Source organism: Panthera tigris, chromosome A2 (assembly GCF_018350195.1).
Source record: "Panthera tigris isolate Pti1 chromosome A2, P.tigris_Pti1_mat1.1, whole genome shotgun sequence".
In the NCBI taxonomy this organism is placed as follows: Eukaryota; Metazoa; Chordata; class Mammalia; order Carnivora; family Felidae; genus Panthera; species Panthera tigris.
The window spans coordinates 156,295,703-156,315,263 of NC_056661.1; the positions used below are offsets into that span (position 1 = coordinate 156,295,703).

Below are 19,561 nucleotides of genomic sequence, written 5' to 3' on the forward strand. Positions count from 1 at the left end.
TTATCAAATTTTCTGTCATTACTTTTGCCTTGCTTTCCCTGGTGACAGAATGTGCTTATTCAAGAAGAGCCTTAAATGTTGACAAGATGTTCCTGTTCCTGGAGGACTTGGGCGTTAGGAGCTCTCTGAACCCCCCCTATTTGGTTTGATTCACTGGGACCCATTAACACAATATTTGGTCTGTCCACAAAATGCCATATTCCATTCTGTCATTACATATGCATTGTCCAAACAATTGGACAGTTTCCCATTTCATATCTGCTAATTGGAAGTTCAATATACATCCTTTAACTGTGCTCTCTTTGCATGAATTTAAAAACAAGTCAAAAGTAGACCTATCAGCCCAAATAAAATCCATAATATTTGAGTGACTTTGTAAGATACTTTACCAATCGTAGTTTGTTGCTATTTCTTGGGACCTCCAGTGAAGTGTGCACCCAAAACCTAGGAAGTTAAGATGACCACCTTTTTCTAAGAGAAACACCAAATCCACATAGGCATAGACACGTAAGTTCCTGTGAAAGAGGGTGAATGTCTCTCAAATTTGCAATTCTGCTCACTCTGCACATTGTCTACTAGTAAGCACGCTGGTCAACCACAAGAATATGAATAAAGTGAACTCACAGAGGGGAACAGGAAAGTACCACTTGAACAGTATCCAGGGGAAGAGGAGGCCTTCATGAACTGGCTTGGAATAAAAAGTCCCCTCCAGTAGGCAGGACGATTCTAAGTGACTTTTTCTAAGATCCTGATGGAAAGATTCCTGGACTGGATGATTGCTAAACTCTCTGTCACTTCTGAGTCTGCTTACAGGTACTGGTTTTATTGCTGTCCTCAGTGTTTCAGTTTTTAACCTCCAATCCCCAAAAGCTGCATCACAAATAAGGAAACTAAAAGGGCAATACAGTGTGCATCTCTGAATGACAAAGGTCCTTTCTCTGGCCTGTACAAAGTCACAGCTCTGCCTGTGCTCTTGTTCACATTTTGGCAGGTGTTGCAATAATTTTCAACCTGATTTCAGATCTATTTCAATTTTTTAAAAAAATTTTTTAATGTTTTATTTATTTTTAAGACAGAGAGAGCAGAGCATGAGTGGGGATGGGCAGAGAGAGAGGGAGACACAGAATCTGAAGCAGGCTCCAGGCTCCAAGCTGTCAGCACAGAGCCCGAAGTGGGGCTCAAACTCACAAACTGTGAGATCATGACCTGAGCTGAAGTCGGTAGCTCAACCGACTGAGCCACCCAGATGCCCCTATTTCTACTTTTATTTGAAGGAAGATCTTGATCTTTTTCTCTACTAGGATGATTCAGGAAAAAACATCTGCATAAAAAAAAATGAGCTTGAGGTTTTCCATTTCCCCATTCCTGTCAAAGGTTACTATTTTTTATAATGTACTGATATATTTCTCCCAGTTGAAACTCTCAGAAAATCTGCTCTGACATGAGATTCCTGGTAAAATTTGGGGAGGATCACTCTCAAGATGAGCAGGAACAATGTGCAAATTTAGTTTTATATTACATTATAGATTTTTCCAAAATGAAAATATCTTGTTTCCCCTGATTAATGCATGAAGTTTATTACACAGACAAATAAACAATTTCTATAAAAGATGAATTCCTATACAATCCTACTGTCTGGAAATAATCAATATAAACAATTTCATGTTTAACTTACAGAATTTTCATATATATATATATGTATATATATATACATATATATACATATATATATATACAAAAGACATATGTGTGTAAATATGTTTATATTTTAAAATATAAGTTGGATCATACTATATACACATTTTTTTTACTTTATGTGGAAAACTTTTCATTCCACTGTACAAAGATCTACATGAAACTTTTTAAAAATTTTTAAATTTATTTTAGAAAGAGCACACAAGCTGGGGAGGGGCAGAAAGAGAGGGAAACAGAGAATCCCAAGCAGGTTCCTCACTGTCAGTTCAGAACCCACTGTGGGGCTTGAACTCCTGAACCATAAGATCATGACCTGAGCCAAAATCAAGAGTCAGATGCTTAACTGAACCACCTAAGCACCCCTAGATCTATATTAACCTTTTAAATGTCTGCATCATATTCTATGTTATAAAAGTAGCCAGCTATTTTAATGTGCCTCCAACTTGTAACCTTTATGAGCGTTCCTTTTTTCTTTTTTTTTAATATAAGCAGGATTACAATGAATATTTTACATCTTCTTGGTCACCATGGTTCTGGTACATTGGATTTTTTCTGTTCCCAGACCTCACTAAATCCTTCCCACACAGGGATTTTGTCTTTACGGTTCCCTGTGCAAGGAACGTCTACTTTGGCTTTAGACTGGGTGCACCCCCCCTTCATCATTTACATTCCACCCATGTGTTTTTTTATTGGAGAGATTTTTTTCCTGACAATCCCATTTAAAGAACCACCACCCCCCTTCAAACCAAGTGACTTTTAATCATATTACCCTGTTTATTTTCTTCATCATACTTTCCACTGTCAACAAATATTTTATTTCTTTGCTCTTGGTTTTTAGGGGTGGTAATCAACCATGGTGTCTCCTTTATCCTGGTCTGAAGAAATAGAGAAATAAACCAAGAAATCAGGTAAAAATTTAAAAAAATATATATTTTATTAGTGATGTTTATTGAAAAACATGGTCTATATCTTTAACAAAATGTCTCTCCAAATTAAAATCCCAATCATTAGCCCATTCCCACCTCTAAACAGGACAGTACATATTCCTGCAGGCTTTAACCTGAAGGAGTAGAAATGTATATGGCCAAAAATGAGAGCAGAGAAAGGGCATCCTCACTTCCTGTTTCCTGTTCTGCAAATCATATAGAGAACAGTGTTTCCATCTGGGGGAGGGAGATTTCTCCTAAATGGAAACATGAGGAGTAGATTACAAATACACCACCTGACATCTTCGCTACCTGTATCTCTTTCAGAATGTGTCTACTTTTGTGTCTACTCTGTTCTTTGAGAGCTTGAAACAGGCCAGAACAGATGATGTATTCAAGAAGTATGTGTTAATGGATTGTTGAAATATAAATTTAAACTGTATAAACTATTCACATATTCCATTTTCAAAGTTCGTAACTTGTAATACTTAGTATAGCTGACCATGTGGGAGAGAAACACAATTCTCCCACAGTCAGAGGGAGAAATCGGTATGTTTTTCCTGCAGGTGAGCTGATCATAGGTATCACAAGCTTTCAAATGTCTCTAACATCCGCAATTTGAATTTTAGAATATGTCCTAAAGAAGTAACCATGAATATAGACAGAACTTCAGTTTGAAAGAATATTTATCTCAATGCTGATAAACATAAGAGAAATAAGAACCAAAAATTTTTCAACAATAAGAAATTAAATAAATTATAATAGAATATATGTTAGCTTTAAATAATATCTGTAAAATATTATTTTAACACATGAAAAATGTTCATTATATTAAGGGAAGAGGGTAGTTTAAAAAGTCTATACAATATAATCCTGATTTTAAAATATGAATTTGAGGATCTAAATTTTTACAGAGAGAGCAATGAAATTATTTTGAAAGTTCTGTTGGACTTGAAACTACTGCCTAATTAGAAAGTAAAGATAGGTCTCAGGCTGTTTCTGGGAAAAATGTGAAGAGAGTGTAAAGGGACAGCATCAGGTCACATGGTTTCTCAGCGTAACATAACCACGTGGCAGTTCCATGACCATTTCTGCCTCTGGACAACCCTAGCCACCTCCCAGGAGGAGCTCCCTGGAAAGAAATATCCAACCAATGCTCCACCTATCCCCACTCCCTGTGACCTGCCCAGAACACATCAAAACAGCAGTGGGCAGTCAGCATGGTAACAGGTGTAGAAGATCTGAGGGGAGTTAATGGCCATAGGAATTGCCAAAGCGGCAAAGACATCCTGATGACAAACAATTCTGTCACACTAGAAAATGAGCTCTGAGATTTGTCTCTGTCTTAAGTTATGGAAGGGAAAGGAGAAAACACCCAAAGAAAATACAATTACAAGATAACTGTTAACGTAAATTCATTTTCCCTTTTGAGTTTCATTCTTGAAAAAGCTGCAAAAATATCATCATATTTACCTGAATTTAGGATATGTACATGTGTTCATTGCTTGCAGCCAAAGAATTCTTTCACTTGTGCCCAAATTTCAGCATCTAATGGTCATAAAGTAGTAAATAAACCTCTCAGAATAAAACCACAAACACTGGAGATGGAAAAGAGGTACCAGAAGATGCTTGTAGGGAGTATTAGCTGAAAACGAGGGGCTTACAAAGTTTTAAAGATGTCATAAAATTGAGAATTTACTTAGAAGGCATTTCAAATCTGAAATAAATGGGTAGAAAAGCATGTGTGAAGGTAAAAGGATAAGTAAGCAACATATATAAAGAAAAGGACCCTAATCACTTCATATCTTGGACCAAGAAGACAAGCAAACTTAGGAGACAAAAATATCTCCAGTGCAGATGTTCCGTCTGGGTTGTCTCACTTCTAACTCTAGTAATAATCAAGACTCGCACCCTTGAAGGGAAGCCAGAACACCTGAATCCTCCAAAACAACATATGTTTGCGTGTGTGTGTGTGTGTGTGTATGCTCTTAGGTGCAGTATATGATGTATCATGTTGTAATATTACCTATAACAAATTATATACATATATATCCTGCCATTCCATTGATACAAGGGGAATTTTCTGGTTTACATGAGCACACTGTTTTTTAACATATCTAAAGATAAATGACCGTAAATCCATCCAGAGTAATATATTTCAAAATGCTCATTCTGTAACATTTAGTAATATTCTGTGTCTTGATTGTCCTGGAACTCTGATCTTCTGGTTGTGAACATGGATTTGTCTGTCTCTGCCATAGGAGCATGGGAAGCAACCAGACATGGGTCACAGAAGTCACCTTGCTGGGATTCCAGGTTTATCCAGCACTGGAGTTTTTTCTCTTTGGACTTTTCTGCCTCTTCTATACCCTCACTCTTCTGGGGAATGGGGTCATCTTAGGGCTTATCTGCTTAGACTCTAGACTGCACACCCCCATGTACTTCTTCCTCTCCCATCTGGCCATCGTTGATATGTCCTATGCTTCCAACAATGTACCCAAGATGCTGGCAAATCTTTTGACTCAGAGAAGAACCATATCCTTTGTTCCTTGCATTATGCAGACTTTTTTGTATCTAGCTTTTGCTCACGCAGAGTGCCTGATTTTGGTCGTGATGTCCTACGATAGGCTTGTGGCGATCTGCAATCCCCTACATTACACTGTCATCATGAGCTGGAGAGTGTGCACAGTCCTGGCCATCACTTCCTGGGTATTTAGCTTCCTCCTGGCCCTCGTCCATTTAATTCTCATCCTGAGGCTGCCCTTCTGTGGACCTCATGAAATCAATCACTTCTTCTGCGAAATCCTATCTGTCCTCAAGCTGGCCTGCGCTGACACCTGGCTCAACCAAGTGGTCATTTTTGCGGCCTGTGTATTTATCTTACTAGGGCCCCTCTGCCTGGTGCTGGTGTCCTACACGCGCATCCTGTTCACCATCCTGAGGATCCAGTCCGGGGAGGGCCGCAGAAAGGCCTTCTCCACCTGCTCCTCCCACCTCTGCGTGGTGGGGCTCTTCTTTGGAAGCGCCATTGTCATGTACATGGCCCCCAAATCCCACCACCCCGAGGAGCAGCAGAAGATCCTCTCCTTGTTTTACAGCCTTTTCAACCCTATGCTGAACCCACTGATCTACAGCCTGAGGAACACAGAGGTCAAGGGTGCCCTGAGGAGAATGCTGTACAAACAGAGGCACGTATGAAGGGTACCAAAACCAACATGGGGAAAGGCATTTTGCTCCCAATGAAATCTGGCAGGTGGCATTTTCACCTTGTGCTATAATAAGTACCACATTAACATAGAATCTTTTAGACTTAAATATACAATCTGAAGCCATGTAGACTTTAGAAAATAACATAGATGAATGTCTTCATGACCATTGGTAGGCAAAGATTATTAGAGATGATGCAAAAAGCACAAGACATAACGTTTGCAAAATTGATAAATATTAGACCTTTTCAGAATCATTCTGATTTTCAATATTCCTGTGAAGAAAGCAAGCCACATACCAAGTGTTTTGTACATTTTAAATGCAATGGTGAGTCAAGTACGACCACATGAGGAGACACAGAGATATATTAGGAAAGCACAAAGTTTGTTGTCCTCACAGGTTCTGGAAAAGGAGGCAGGATCCCAGGGACATGTAGGAAAGACACCAGGGTGGTCAGAAGGCAGAAGACAGGAGCAAGAGAAGGTTTACATCACTGCCTTTATGGACATTTCCACAGAAAACAACCAGTAAAGGGTGTATAAGAACAATAAAGGGTGTATAAGAACCCTTTTGTGGGTTCCTATAAAAGGCATATCTTTGCCATGTAAAGAAAGGGCATCACCATGCAGGCAGGGTGGTGGTGGAGACTGCAGGCCCTTTTGACAGCCTCTGTACAGCACGACAAAGCTCACGAACTTCTAAGATGTATCAAGTTCATCAGCTGGGAGGAAAAGGAACTGTTTGGAATAACGGAGTGTCCTCATCAATATATAATGATACACAATAAAAACTAGTTTCAGTACAAGACTTTAAACTGAGATAGGGTAACTGGTTTTGTCTTCAATTGACTGGAACTGAGAAATCAGTGAATCTTGGCTAATTATAATGACACCTGTCATGATAATCTGGTAAATGGACAAGGGCCAAACCTGTTGGAATGTCATAGCAAATACGACTATAATTCTTACATACCTCTGATATGTTCTGTAATGAAACTGAATTGTACCATGACTATGCTCTGCTGTGAGGTAACATTGACATTATTGCTAAAATTCAGCTACATTATGTAAGTAAGTGATATGACAATGCTGATATTGATGACCAAATGTATTGGGAGATCCAGTTAAATCTTTCACAAGTTGTCATATCAATGGAAAATGGCTGGTCTTAGGCAGAACTTGATTTAACTAACCCACAGCTCATTTCTATGCTAAATAGCTCTGCACAAGGTTATTACAAGGTATGAACAACATAGCTCCAAGGAGAACAAGTCATCAAATTAGTATCAAAAATGTGAAAATGTATGTCATGGCTTTATAGGCTATAGATGTTTCTTTGAGTCTGTGCCTCGTCTCCACTGGCTCCTCCAAATATGGGCCATATTCATGTTATTGCTTCTTCTATTATTTTAAGTAAAACATTGCTGTACCTGTTATCTAAGTGCTCTTCTAAATGTAGATGCTGAGAAAAATATGGTCATTGTGCTGTAAGAGCACCAGGCTGAGGGCCAGGTGTGTGCACTGTGCAAAAAAAGGGTTCTCTTAAACTTGTATAAATTAGGAATTAAAAGGAACTTTAAAATATGCTGGTCTTGTTACTTAGCATGAGACACAGAAATGGAAATTTGCGTCCCTGTGAGTTAAGTGTCAGAATTACTTTGATTATCTGGGGAGGGAGTCCTGGAGGTGCATGTGGCAGATGATAAAGAGAGTCACAGGATAGCACCTGTCTGAGGAAAGGTACAGGATCTAGAAAATGAAGGCACTGCTCTGTGATTAAGAGAAGAGACTGTGGGTGGTGGGATCCTCAAGATGGCCCCCTGAGGAACCTGCCCCTCTTTTTTAATCAAGGGCTAATCTGGGCTCTGCTGTGAAGATGTTTTGCAAAACCAACTGATCTTAAACTCTGGAGGTTATGTTGGTGGGCCTAATCAGGTCTGGTGAGCTTTCCAAAAGCAGGGTGTTTTCCCATCTAACAGCAGAGGAGGAGGTCAGGAGATCTCAAGTGTGAGGATGGAGGGCGCCCTCAATGAGGACTGCAGGAGGACTGCAGACCCAGCCACATCTTTGAATTTAGCCTGTGAGACAGAAACGGAGAATCCGACACCAGAACTTCTGACCCAGAGAAACTGAGAGATAACACTTGTAGCTTAGGGTTTTTGTTGTTGTTGTTAATGTGTCTGGGTGTTTTTTTTTTACATTGTGTGTGTGTGAGAGAGTGTATGTGTGTGTGTATATGAATGTGTATATATATGTATTTATAATTTTTAATTTTTTTTAATTCCAATATAATTAACATACAGTGTTATGTTAGCCTCAGGTGTACAACATAGTGATTCAACAATTCTATACATTGTTCAGTGCTCATCATAAGAGTACTCTTAATCCCCTTCCCATGTTTTCCCATCCCCACACCCACCTCCCTTCTGGTAACTGCCAGTTTGTTCTCTATAGTTCAGAATCTGTTTTTTTGTGTGTGTCTCTTTTCCTTTCTCCGTTTGTTTTGTTTCTTAAATTTCACATATGAGTGAAACCAAATGGTGGTATTTATCTTTCTCTGCCTGATTTATTTCACTTAGCATTATACTTCTACAACCATCCATGTTGGTACAAATGAAAATATTTTATTCTTTTTTAATGGCTGAGTAATATTCCATTGTGTATATATATATATATATATATATATATATATATATATATATACCATATGTGTGCTGTTTTAAGCTGCTACATTTGTGTTCATTTGTGGCAACAACAAGAGAAAACTATAAAACTATTGGTATCAGATAAGATTCATTTGTTTCCAGCTCTGACCCTTTCTAGATTGGCAATCTACCAATTAGTTTAGTGGTACTCTAATATATGGTTTCCAGACCTCTTTGAACTCTTAAAAATTACCAAGGGCTGAAAGACATTTTTATGTGGTTGTATCTTTTTAATTTAAACATAATTTATTGTCAAGTTAGCTAACAACAGAGTACACAGTGTGCTCTTGACTTCAGGGATAGATTCCCATGATTCATGGCTTACATACAACACCCAGTGCTCATCGCAACAAGTGCCCTCCTCAATGCTCATCATCCATTTTCCCCATCCCCTGCCCGCTACCCATCAACCCTTAGTTCTTTGTATTTAAGAGTCTTTTATGGTTTGCCTTCTCTCTGTTTGAAACTATTTTTTCCCCTTCCCTTCCCCCATGGTCTTCTGTTAAGTTTCTCAAATTCCACATATGACTGAAAACATATGGTATCTGTCTTTCTCTGACTGACTTCTTTCACTTAGCATAATACTCTCCAGTTCCATCCATGTTGTTGCATAATGACAGGATTTCATTCTTTCTTACTGCCAAGTAGTATTCCATTGTATATATAAACCACATATTCTTTATTTATTCATCAGTTGTTGGACCTTTGGTCTCTTTCCATAATTTGGCTATTGTTGAAAGTGCTGCTATAAACATTGGGGTAAATGTGCTCCTATGAATCAGCACTCCTGTATCCTTTGGATAAATTCCTAGTAGTGCTATTGCTGGGTCATAGGGCAATTCAGTCTTTAATTTTTTGAGGAACCTCCACACTGTTTTCCAGAGTGGCTGCACCAGTTTGCATTCCCACCAACAGTATAGGAGGGTTCCTGTTTCTCCACAACCTCTCCAACATCTGTTGTCTCCTGAGTTATGAATTTAAGCCACTCTGACTGGTGTGAGGTTGTATCTCATTATGGTTTTGATTTGTTTTTTCCTGATGATGAGTGATGTTGAGCATCTTTTCATGTGTCTATCAGCCATCTGGGGATGTCTTTGGAAAAGTGTCTACTCATGGCTTTTGCCCAATTCTTCACTGGATTATTTGGTTTTTGGGGTGTTGAGTTTGGTGAATTCTTTATAGATTTTGGATACTAACCCTTTATCTGACATGTCACTTGCAAATATCTTTTCCCATTCCATCGGTTGCCTTTTAGTTTTACTGATTGTTTTCTTTGCAGTGCACAAGCTTTTTACCTTGATGAGGTCCCAATGGTTCATTTTTGCTTTTATTTCCCTTGCCTTTAGAGACATGTCGAGCAAACAGTTGCTGTGGCTGAGGTCAAAGAGGTTGTTTCCTGTTTTCTCCTCTAGGGTTTTGATAGTTTCCTGTCTCACATTTAGGTCTTTCATCCATTTCGAGTTTATTTTTGTGTATGGTGTAAGAAAGTGGTCCAGTTTCATTCTTCTCCATGTTGCTGTCCAGTTCTCCCAGCACCATTTGCTAAAGAGACTGTCTTTTTTCCATTAGATACTCTTTCTTGCTTTGTCAAAGATTAGTTGGCCATACCTTTGTGGGTCCAATTCTGGGTTCTATATCCTATTCCATTGGTCTATGTGTCTATTTTTGTGCCAATACCATACTGTCTTGATGATGACAGCTTTGTAGTAGAGGCTAAAGTCCGGGACTGTGATGCCTCCCGCTTTGGTTTTCTTTTCCAACATTACTTTTGCTATTTGGGGTCTTTTGTGGTTCCGTACAAATTTTAGGATTGTTTATTCTAGCTCTGAGAAGAATGCCCGTGCAATTTTGATTGGGATCACCCTGAATGTGTAGATTGCTTTGAGTAATATTGACATTTTAACAATATTTCTTCTTCCAATCCATGAGCATGGAATGTTTTTCTTTGTGTCTTCTTCGATTTCCTTCATAAGTTTTCTATAGTTTTCAGCATACAGATCTTTTACATCTTTGGTCAGGTTTATTCCTAGGTATTTTATGGTTCTTGGTGCAATTGTAAATGGGATCAGTTTCTTTATTTGCCTTTCTGTTGCTCCATTATTGGTATGTAGAAATGCAACAGATTTCTGTATACTGATTTTGTATCCTGTGACTTTGCTGAATTCATGTATCAGTTCTAGCAGCTTTTTGGTGTAGTCTTTTGGGCTTTGCATGTAAAGCATCATGTCATCTGCAAAAAGTGAAAGTTTGACTTCTTCTTTCTCAATTTGTATGCCTTTTATTTCATTTTATTGTCTGATTGCTGAGGCTAGGACTTCCAGCATTATGTTAAACAACAGTGGTGAGAGTGGACATCCCTGTTGTGTTCCTGATCTCAGGAGGAAAGTTCTCAGTTTTTCACAATTGAGGATGATATTAGCTGTGGGCTTTTCGTATATGGCTTTTATGATGTTAAGGTATGTCCCTTCTATCCCGACTTTCTTGAGGGTTTTTATTAAGAAAGGATGCTGAATTTTGTCAAATGCTTTTTCTGCATCAATTGACAAGATCATATGGTTCTTATCCTTTCTTCTATTAATGTGATGTATCATATTTATTGACTTGCAAATATTGAACCAGCCCTGTAGCCCAGGAATGAATCCCACTTGATCATAGTGAATAATTATTTTAATATATTGTTGAATTTGATTTGCCAGTAACTTGTTGAGAAGTTTTGCATCCATATTCATCAGGAATATTGGCCTGTAATCCTCCTTTTTAGTGGGGTCTCTGTCTGGTTTGGGAATCAAGGTAATGCTGGCTTCATAGAATGAGTCTGGAAGGTTTCCTTCTGTTTTTATATTTTGGAACAACTTGAAAAGGATAGGTATTACCTCTGCTTTAAATGTCTGGTAGACGGGGCGCCTGGGTGGCTCAGTCAGTTGTGCGTCCGACTTCGGCTCAGGTCAGGATCTCACGGTTCGTGAGTTCGAGCCCCGCGTCAGGCTCTGCGCTGACAGCTCCGAGCCTGGAGCCTGTTTTGGATTCTGAGTCTCCCTCTCTCTGCCGCTTCCCTGCTCATGCTCTGTCTCTCTCTGTCTCTCAAAAATGAATAAACGTTAAAAAAATTTTTTTTTAAAATGTCTGGTAGAATTCCCCTGGGAAGCCATCTGGGCAAAGAACTCTTATTTGTTGGCAGATTTTTGATAACTGATTCCATTTCTTTGCTGGTTATGTGTTCAAATTTTCTATTCCCATTTGAGTTTTGGTAATGTGTGAGTATCTAGGAATTTTTCCATTTCTTCCAGGTTGTCTAGTTTGTTGGCATATAATTTTTCATAGTATTCTCTAATAATTGTATTTCTGTGATGTTCATTGGCATCTCTCCTCTTTTATTTGTGATTTTATCTATTTGGGTTTTCTCTCTTTTCTTTTTTGAGAACACTTGTTTATTTTTTCAAAATACCATCTCTTTGATTCATTGATCTGTTCTACTGTTATTTATTTACTTACTTACTTATTTATTTATTTGGATTCTATATTGTTTATTTCTGCTCTAATCTTTATTATTTCTCTTCTGTTGGCTTTGGGGTTTCTCTGCTATTCTTCTAGTTCCTTTAGGTGTGAAGTTAGGTTTTGTATTTGTGATTTTTCCTGTTTCTTGAGATAGGCCTGGATTGCAATTTTTTCCTCTTAGGACTGCCTTTGTTACATCCCAAAGGGTTTGGACTGTCATGTTTTTATTTTCATTTGCTTCCATATATTTTTTAATTTATTCTTTAATTGCCTGGTTGACCCATTCATTCTTTAGTAGGATGTTATTTAGCCTCCATGCATTTGGAGGATTTCCAATTTTTTTCTTGTGATTGATTTCAAGTTTCATAGTGTTGTGATTTGAAAATACACATGGTATGATCTCAATTATTTTATATTTATTGAGGGCTGTTTTGTGACCCAGTATGTGATCTGTCTTGGAGAATTTTCCATGTGCGCTCAAGAAGAATGTGTATTCTCCTGCTTTTGGATGGAAAGTTCTGAATATATCTGTCAAATCCATCTGGTCCAGTGTATCATTTTAAGGCCATTGTTTCTTTATTGATTTTCTGCTTAAATGAACTTTCCATTGTTGTAAGTGAAGTATTAAAGCCCCCTGAAATTACCATATTCTTATCAATAAGATTGCTTATGTTTGTGATTAATTGATTTACATATTTGGGGACTTTCAAGTTGGGGGCATAAACATTTACAATTGTTAGCTCTTCTTGACGGATGGATCTTGTAATTATGATATAATGCCCTTCTTCATCTCTTCTTACAGCCTTCAGTTTAAAATCTCATTTGTCTGATAGAAGTATGGCTACTCCAGCTTTCTTTTGACTTCCAGTAGCATGATATGTGGCTCTCCATCCCCTCACTTTCAATCTGAATGTATCTTCGGGTCTAAATTGAGTCTCTTGTAAACAGCATATAGATTGATCTTATTTTTTTTTTCTTTTTTAAATCCGTTCTGATACCCTATGTCTTTTGATTGGGGGCAGTTAGTCCATTTACATTCAGAGTTACTGTTGAAAGATATGGACTTCGTGTCATAGAAATCCATAGAAATCTGTACATTTCATTCTTGTAGTGATGTCTCTGGTCCTTTGTAGTCTTTGCAGCATTCCACTCACAGACTGGGCTGGTTTAGTGGTCATGAACTCCTTCAGTTTTTGTTTGGGAAACCTTTATCTCTCCTTCTATTCTAAATGACAGCCTTGCTGGATAAAGGATTCTTGGCTGCATATTTTTCCTATTCAGCACAGTGAGTATTTCCTGCCACTCACTTCTGGCCTGCCAAGTTTCAGTGGACAGGTCTGATACTACCCTTATATGTCTACCCTTGAAGGTTAAGGCCAATTTGTCCCTAGCTGCTTTCAGAATTCTCTCTTTATCTTTGTATTTTGCCAGTTGCACTATGATATGCCATGGTGAAGACCTATTCTTGTTAAGTCGGAAGAGAGTTCTCTGTGCCTCCTGGATTGGGATGTCTGCTTCCTTTCCCGGATTAGGTAACTTCTCAGCTATAATTTATTCAAGTAAACCTTCTGCCCACTCCCCTTCTTCTTCTGCAACTCCTATGATACAGATATTATCACGTTTCATTGAGTCACTTAGTTCTGTAATTCACCCCTCATTGGTCTAGTATTTTCTTATCTCTTTTTTTCTTGGCTTCATCATTTCCCATAATTTTATCTTCTGTTTCACTTATTCTCCCCGCTGCTTCTTCCACCCTTGCTGTCACTGCATCTAGTTTATTTTGCACCTCATTTACAACATTTCTTAATTCATCGTGAGTATTTCTTAGGTCCTTGATCTCTGCAGCAATAGATTCTCTGCTGTCTTCTATGCTTTTTTCAAGCCCCGCTATTAGTCATATGACTATTATTCTAAACTCTTGATCAGATATATTGCTTATATCTGTTTTGAGCAATTCTCTAGCTGTCATTCCTTCCTAGAATTTCTTTCGAGGAGAATTCTTCCATTTCATCATTTAGGCTAGTTTTCTGTCCTTTATGTGTTTTAATAGCTTGTTATGTGTCCTGCACCTGTGAGCACTACTATATTAAAAAGGGGTCATACACTGTCCAGGGCCTGGCCCTTCAGGAGGTGTTTTTGGAGTGTGTTGCATGTTCTCTTCTGTTGTGATTCTCGTTGCTCTATCTCCCTACTCATAGTGGTGGTTCGGACCTTCCACCAGGTGTGCTGTGATTTGTTCACTGAAGTAGCCCTGGAAAAAATTCTAAAAAGGGGGTGGTGGAGAAAGAATCCTTATCCCATACAAAGAGAGAAATGACAGGGATGGGGGAAAAGAAAAGAAAAAAATTGACCAGGAAGAGAATCAGAGAAACTATATGGCTTAATTCAGAGAGAGAAGGGGGTGGGGAATAAAGAATAAGGAGATACAGAAGAGGTATAAGAAGAATAGATTAAAAATGTCTACTTACACAAACCAACAACCAGAATAACCAGAATAGAGAAGGGAAGAAATAAAAGGAAGAAAAGGAAGTAGAAAAAAGAAAAAAAAACATACATATATATAAAATAAGAATTGACTGAGAATCAAATCAGAAAATGCAAAACCGCTGGACCCATATCTGATGGTGCCTTGGAACCAGTAGCTGCTGTGGTCTGGAGGAGGGACTGTCTGGTTCTGTCAGTGTCAGTCTTGCTCTGTTAGATACACAGTTACTAGGCACAGAGGGGTGATTTGTTGTAGGCGGGTCCCACCTCCACTGTGGGCCCTTTCCCTGAAGCCCCACCTTGTTGGTGATGGGGAGAAAAAGAGTGACACCCCAGTCTCTCCTCCCTGGACCGGGTGACCCAAACCATTCTGTTCAGGCCATCCTCACAATGCTGCGTGGGTAGAGTGGGCCAGTTTGTCCTGCTCCACAGTTTCCCGTGCCTTTCAGGTGATCTGCTGGGATCCAAACCCTGATATCTTAAAGGATCCCACTCCTCGCACTCAGTTCTGGGATACTGCCACTCTGGCAGCCAGTCGACAAAGGGCCTCTACCTGGTGTGCACCTGCAGGGTCTTTTGTCCTTCGAGCAGTTATGTGCCTTCTTCCCACAGCACTCAAGGAAGGGGACTGCTCTCTCCAACTGCACCTCAGCTGGTGACTGAGCCCAGGGCTGACTCCCCTCCTCCCCAGGTGTGTGCACACAGCGGTCAGCCCCAGTCCAGAGAAAGCCCCGCAACCCTGGATGGAGTTAGAAACTGGTTCTTTCTCTGTTTTTTTCCATTCCCTGGTCTGTGGTTTTCCTATTGTCCAAATACAATCCTACACTTCCACACCTCTTTCTCTTCCTTTTGTCTCTCTGTTCTGTGGATAAACACCACCTGTTGTATCTCTCTCAGTTTTCAATCATACGATTGTGTGACAGAGGTTTCTGTCACTCTATAGCCCTAATTCCTGGAATTCCAAGTCTTCTAGCCTCAGTACTGCTGTATTTGAGGGAACATCAGGTCCCCCTACTTCTCCACCGTGCTGACTCTCCTCCATGTGGTTGTATTTCTTTTTTGTTGTTATTTTAATATTTTTAAAAAAATTTTTAATGTTTATTTTTTTTTTGGAGAGAAAGAGAGAGTGTGAGTGGCGAGGTGGGGGGAGGCAGAGAGAGAGGGAGACACACATTCTGAAGCAGGCTCCAGGCTCTGAGCTGTTCAACACAGGGCCTGAAATTTGTCGATATGTATCATATTGGAAATCAAAACTGAGAATTCATTAAATATTTTGATTCATTTAGAAATATTTCCATTACATATAATGTATTTTTATATAAACAACTATTTTATAAGTCAAAAATAATCAGTAAAAGGAGTAGCTATGTTTTACATTTTTGAAAAAATTTTAAATGTTGGCTTAAGCAAGGACAAGTGGATTTTATATTTCTTCTGCACTCTGTCTCATGCAGTATCACATGCCATGCTGCCTCTGGAATAGTCCATGGCACACTCTTGAGAGAGGGAGGTTGAAAAAGTAAAAAAGTCTAAATATAATTATGATAACAGTCTTGATCTTATGGACCCTTTGAGGTTCTCCGAGATTTCCCACTTCTAGTCCCTGGACCACACTTAGAGAATAAATAATTTAGTATATTCAAACTTCAGTCTCCACACCCATAAAATGGTAATGCTGATCAGATTACACCATGTAATCAACATAGAGCATTTGGCACATTTTCTGAAACAAGAGACAGGCTCAATACTTGTTGCTTATGTATATTAGAAGCCTTCCTCATTTGGATTTATCAACCCTTACTGCAGATAGAGATTCATCTTGGCTTGGGGGATCTATTCTCTCTCAGGGTGGTACAGGCTCCCTGGGAATCTACTTCTCAAGTATCTAGAAGTTCCATTCTCTCAGATGCTTCGATAGGGATTGTGAAACATGACTTCATAAAACTGTAATAAATTTTTAGAGTTTGGGTACTGTAATTGTGATATTTGTCTCATGTTTATAATCCTTGAGACATTTGAAAGTTTGTGTAGAAACAGTGTGATGTCCACATCTGCCCTGTTTGTACCCCAGAATTTTCCTTTGAGGCCAATCACATGCAACCTTAACTCTACCCCAGAGGATTTCCCTCCTCACCTTTTTCTTATGATCCTTCTGGGAATTTTAATCCTCAGTAGAAATGCAAGAATGTTTTATGTTCATCTGATTCTAAAATAAAACCTATGCTCTTGGGGTTCTTCGAAGAGACTTCAGCAAGTCTAGTGAGTGACTCCTTCTGTACCTGGGATTTAATCCTCTGAAAACTACTAAGGGAACAGGACACTGCACCCATGTTAGAGGTACATTTCTCACCTCTGTGAAATTTATTCTAGATCAAAGTAGATTCTTGTGAGAAAACCCAGTGCTAACACGTTCTTATGCAGAAGGGATGAATTTGTGCTGGGAGGTGATTTTCAGTATGGGTAGTTGATAAAGGACAGGCTATGTGGACAAGAATGACATTCCTGGGTGATCCTGCCTCCTGACTCCCATTGTGCACTGTAGGTAGATGCAATCAGCACCTGGATGTTTCCTTCCCCGACATTAGGGACCTCTGCCTACTGAGTAGTGGTCAGGGCATCCTTGAACTTCCCCACCACCTCTCACCATTTCCTACCAATGGAACTGTAACTCAGTGTTGGTGGGCAGAGCTAGCATGACTGTCTGTGCGTGAGGGGACTCAGAGAATGAGAAGCCTTATATTGAAGTATTGTCTCTGAATAAAGCTCTGCAATGGCCAAATTAATGAAAGGACTTTGTATATTACCTACCCTAAATGAAGCTATTGATGTCCAGAGAAACCTGTCTCAATGGAAAAGAAAATTCTAGTAACAGTAAGTCTTTGCTCCAACACTGTAAGATGTAAGTTTGCCATATCATTATTTCTTTTTGAACTATCCCAGGTTATCACCCTGTGTGACAATTATAAGACTTAAAAATCATTGTATTGTATGTCCATGTCTTTCTTATCACAAAAGAGGGAAGAATGAGTGCCAGCATTCCTGGAGAGGATTGAAGAAATAGAATGTAGTTCTCTTGATCACAACACATTCTGAGGGGAACCTACGCGTGGCTCAGTTGGTTGAGTCTCCTACTCTTGATTTTGGCTCAGGTCATGATCCCAGGGCCCTGGAATCAAGCTCTGTGTTGGATTCCATGATGAGCATGCAGCTGCTTAATATTCTCTCTCTCTCTCTCTCTCTCCTCCCTCTCCCTCTCTCCCTCTTTCCCATCCCCTGCTTGTACTCTCTCTCTCTCTTTAAAATAAAGAAAAAAATACTGGTGTACAGGACTGCCTAGAGAGCACTGCTCATACAACCATGCAAAGCTTTTCTTGAGTTGCTATTGTTTCATTTACTCCATCAGGGAGGTGAAATTTCAAGCATCATTATTGGGACATTTTCTTCTCTATTCCAGTACTCTAACTGCTAAAGAGTTTTAACCTACTTTCAATTGTGTCTTTATGTTGTTCAGTTTTTAAGAGCAAACTGGAAATAATGGTAATTAAAATAAGAATAAAAAGATATACACAATCACACACAAAAGTGACTAGACTAAAAAGTTCATAAACAAGTGTTCCTACTGAATAGTGATCAATTACCTTCAACAATATTTTTATCCTTTATGTTCAGAGATTAAATGTGTTTCAGACATGGCTCATCGTATCCAACTCTGTAGATTTTACAATATTAATGTTGTCTCCAACTTTACATACTACAGGTATATTCTTTAATTGTGGCAAAATCAATGTCACAAACTTCACGCACATATGCATAGAATCCTCCCACATGCAATCATATTCATGGAGGTGAAAGAATCTATGATTTTGTCTCTGTTTCATTTTCCAGTGATCATACTCTAACTTCTAACTGTGAACTTCTCTAATGAAGGAGAAACCATGTCTTTGTCAAAAGAAACTGGCAAGTAGAAGATATACAGTACATCCATTTTTTTAACTAAAATGACAGTCATCCATCTAACATTTCCTGAGTGCCTGTTTTATCTAGAATTTACTAGTCATTTGAAATGTAAAGATGTACAGGACATATTACAGGCCCATAAGATTTACCATTTGGTGAAAGGGAATGTCTGTTCAAATACACGACATTTGGATTTTATCTTGAGGATTATCCATATCTTCATAGTGGGGATATTACTCTTTTAACTGTTAATATTGACCAATTCTATACAGTTAATAGGTACCTGAAGAGCCTCCTCACGTGAATCTACTCTGATTCTCAAGAGTAGCAAAGACCCTTTTTATCAGCTGTCTTATAATTAGTCTCCTTAACAGGGCCGAGAGAAGATCAAGTAGGCTGTCACCATCCTCTTTGCAGTGACAAGTGAAAACTGCAATAAAATGGTTCAAATGAGGAGAATGACTCCAGGGCAACATCCCATCAGGATTACACAATGAAGGTTGTGATGCACATAGTTTGTAACCACGCTAATATTTTTGAATGACCCATATGCATTTTCCAGCCCAATATACACTAGCCCAGTAACTTACATTCACCCAAGCCGGGTATCCTCTAAAGGCATAGATGATAATTCTCAGTGTTTTATAAAGTGCTGAATTCATCCTACTCTCAGAAAAAAAAAAAACATAAACATAGAGAAAAAGAGAATAAGGCATATATAAAAGAGGTATTAAAATTTGTTGAATCTGTGTGAAGGAATATGGGAGTTTTTGGATAATTCTTGACCCTTTTCTGTGAGTTTAAACTTCTTTCATATTAATAGTTCAAATCAGGGGTGCCTGGGAGGCTCAGTCAGTGGAGCAGCAGACTCTTAATCTCAGGGCTGTGATTTCATGCCCCCTGATGGTGTGGAGCCTCCTTAAAAAAAAAAAGTTGAAATAAAAAAGGTACCCAATTTGCTTCCCCTGTCAAGTAGGAACAAGGATACAAGATTTCTCTGAGCTCATTTTGAGCTAAGTAACTCCAATTTTTGTCCATTCTCCAGCTCTGACCTTTTCTCACACTTCAGTCCTTGACAAACTATCATTAAGAA

General features: G+C 38.8%; 1 protein-coding gene across 1 annotated transcript; it reads left to right on the top strand.

Annotated features, from left to right (window-relative positions):
• Positions 1 to 4,886: 4,886 nt before the first annotated feature.
• On the top strand, positions 4,887 to 5,819 carry LOC102971335 (olfactory receptor 2A14-like). Its single transcript, XM_007090900.1, has one exon. It carries the CDS (start codon positions 4,887 to 4,889, stop codon positions 5,817 to 5,819), a length of 933 nt encoding a protein of 310 aa, XP_007090962.1.
• The last annotated feature ends 13,742 nt before the right edge of the window (positions 5,820 to 19,561 follow it).

Coding starts and splice junctions, on each gene's coding strand:
- LOC102971335 (XM_007090900.1), top strand. CDS start 4,887: ATGGGAAGCAACCAGACATGGGTCACAGAAGTCACCTTGCTGGGATTC.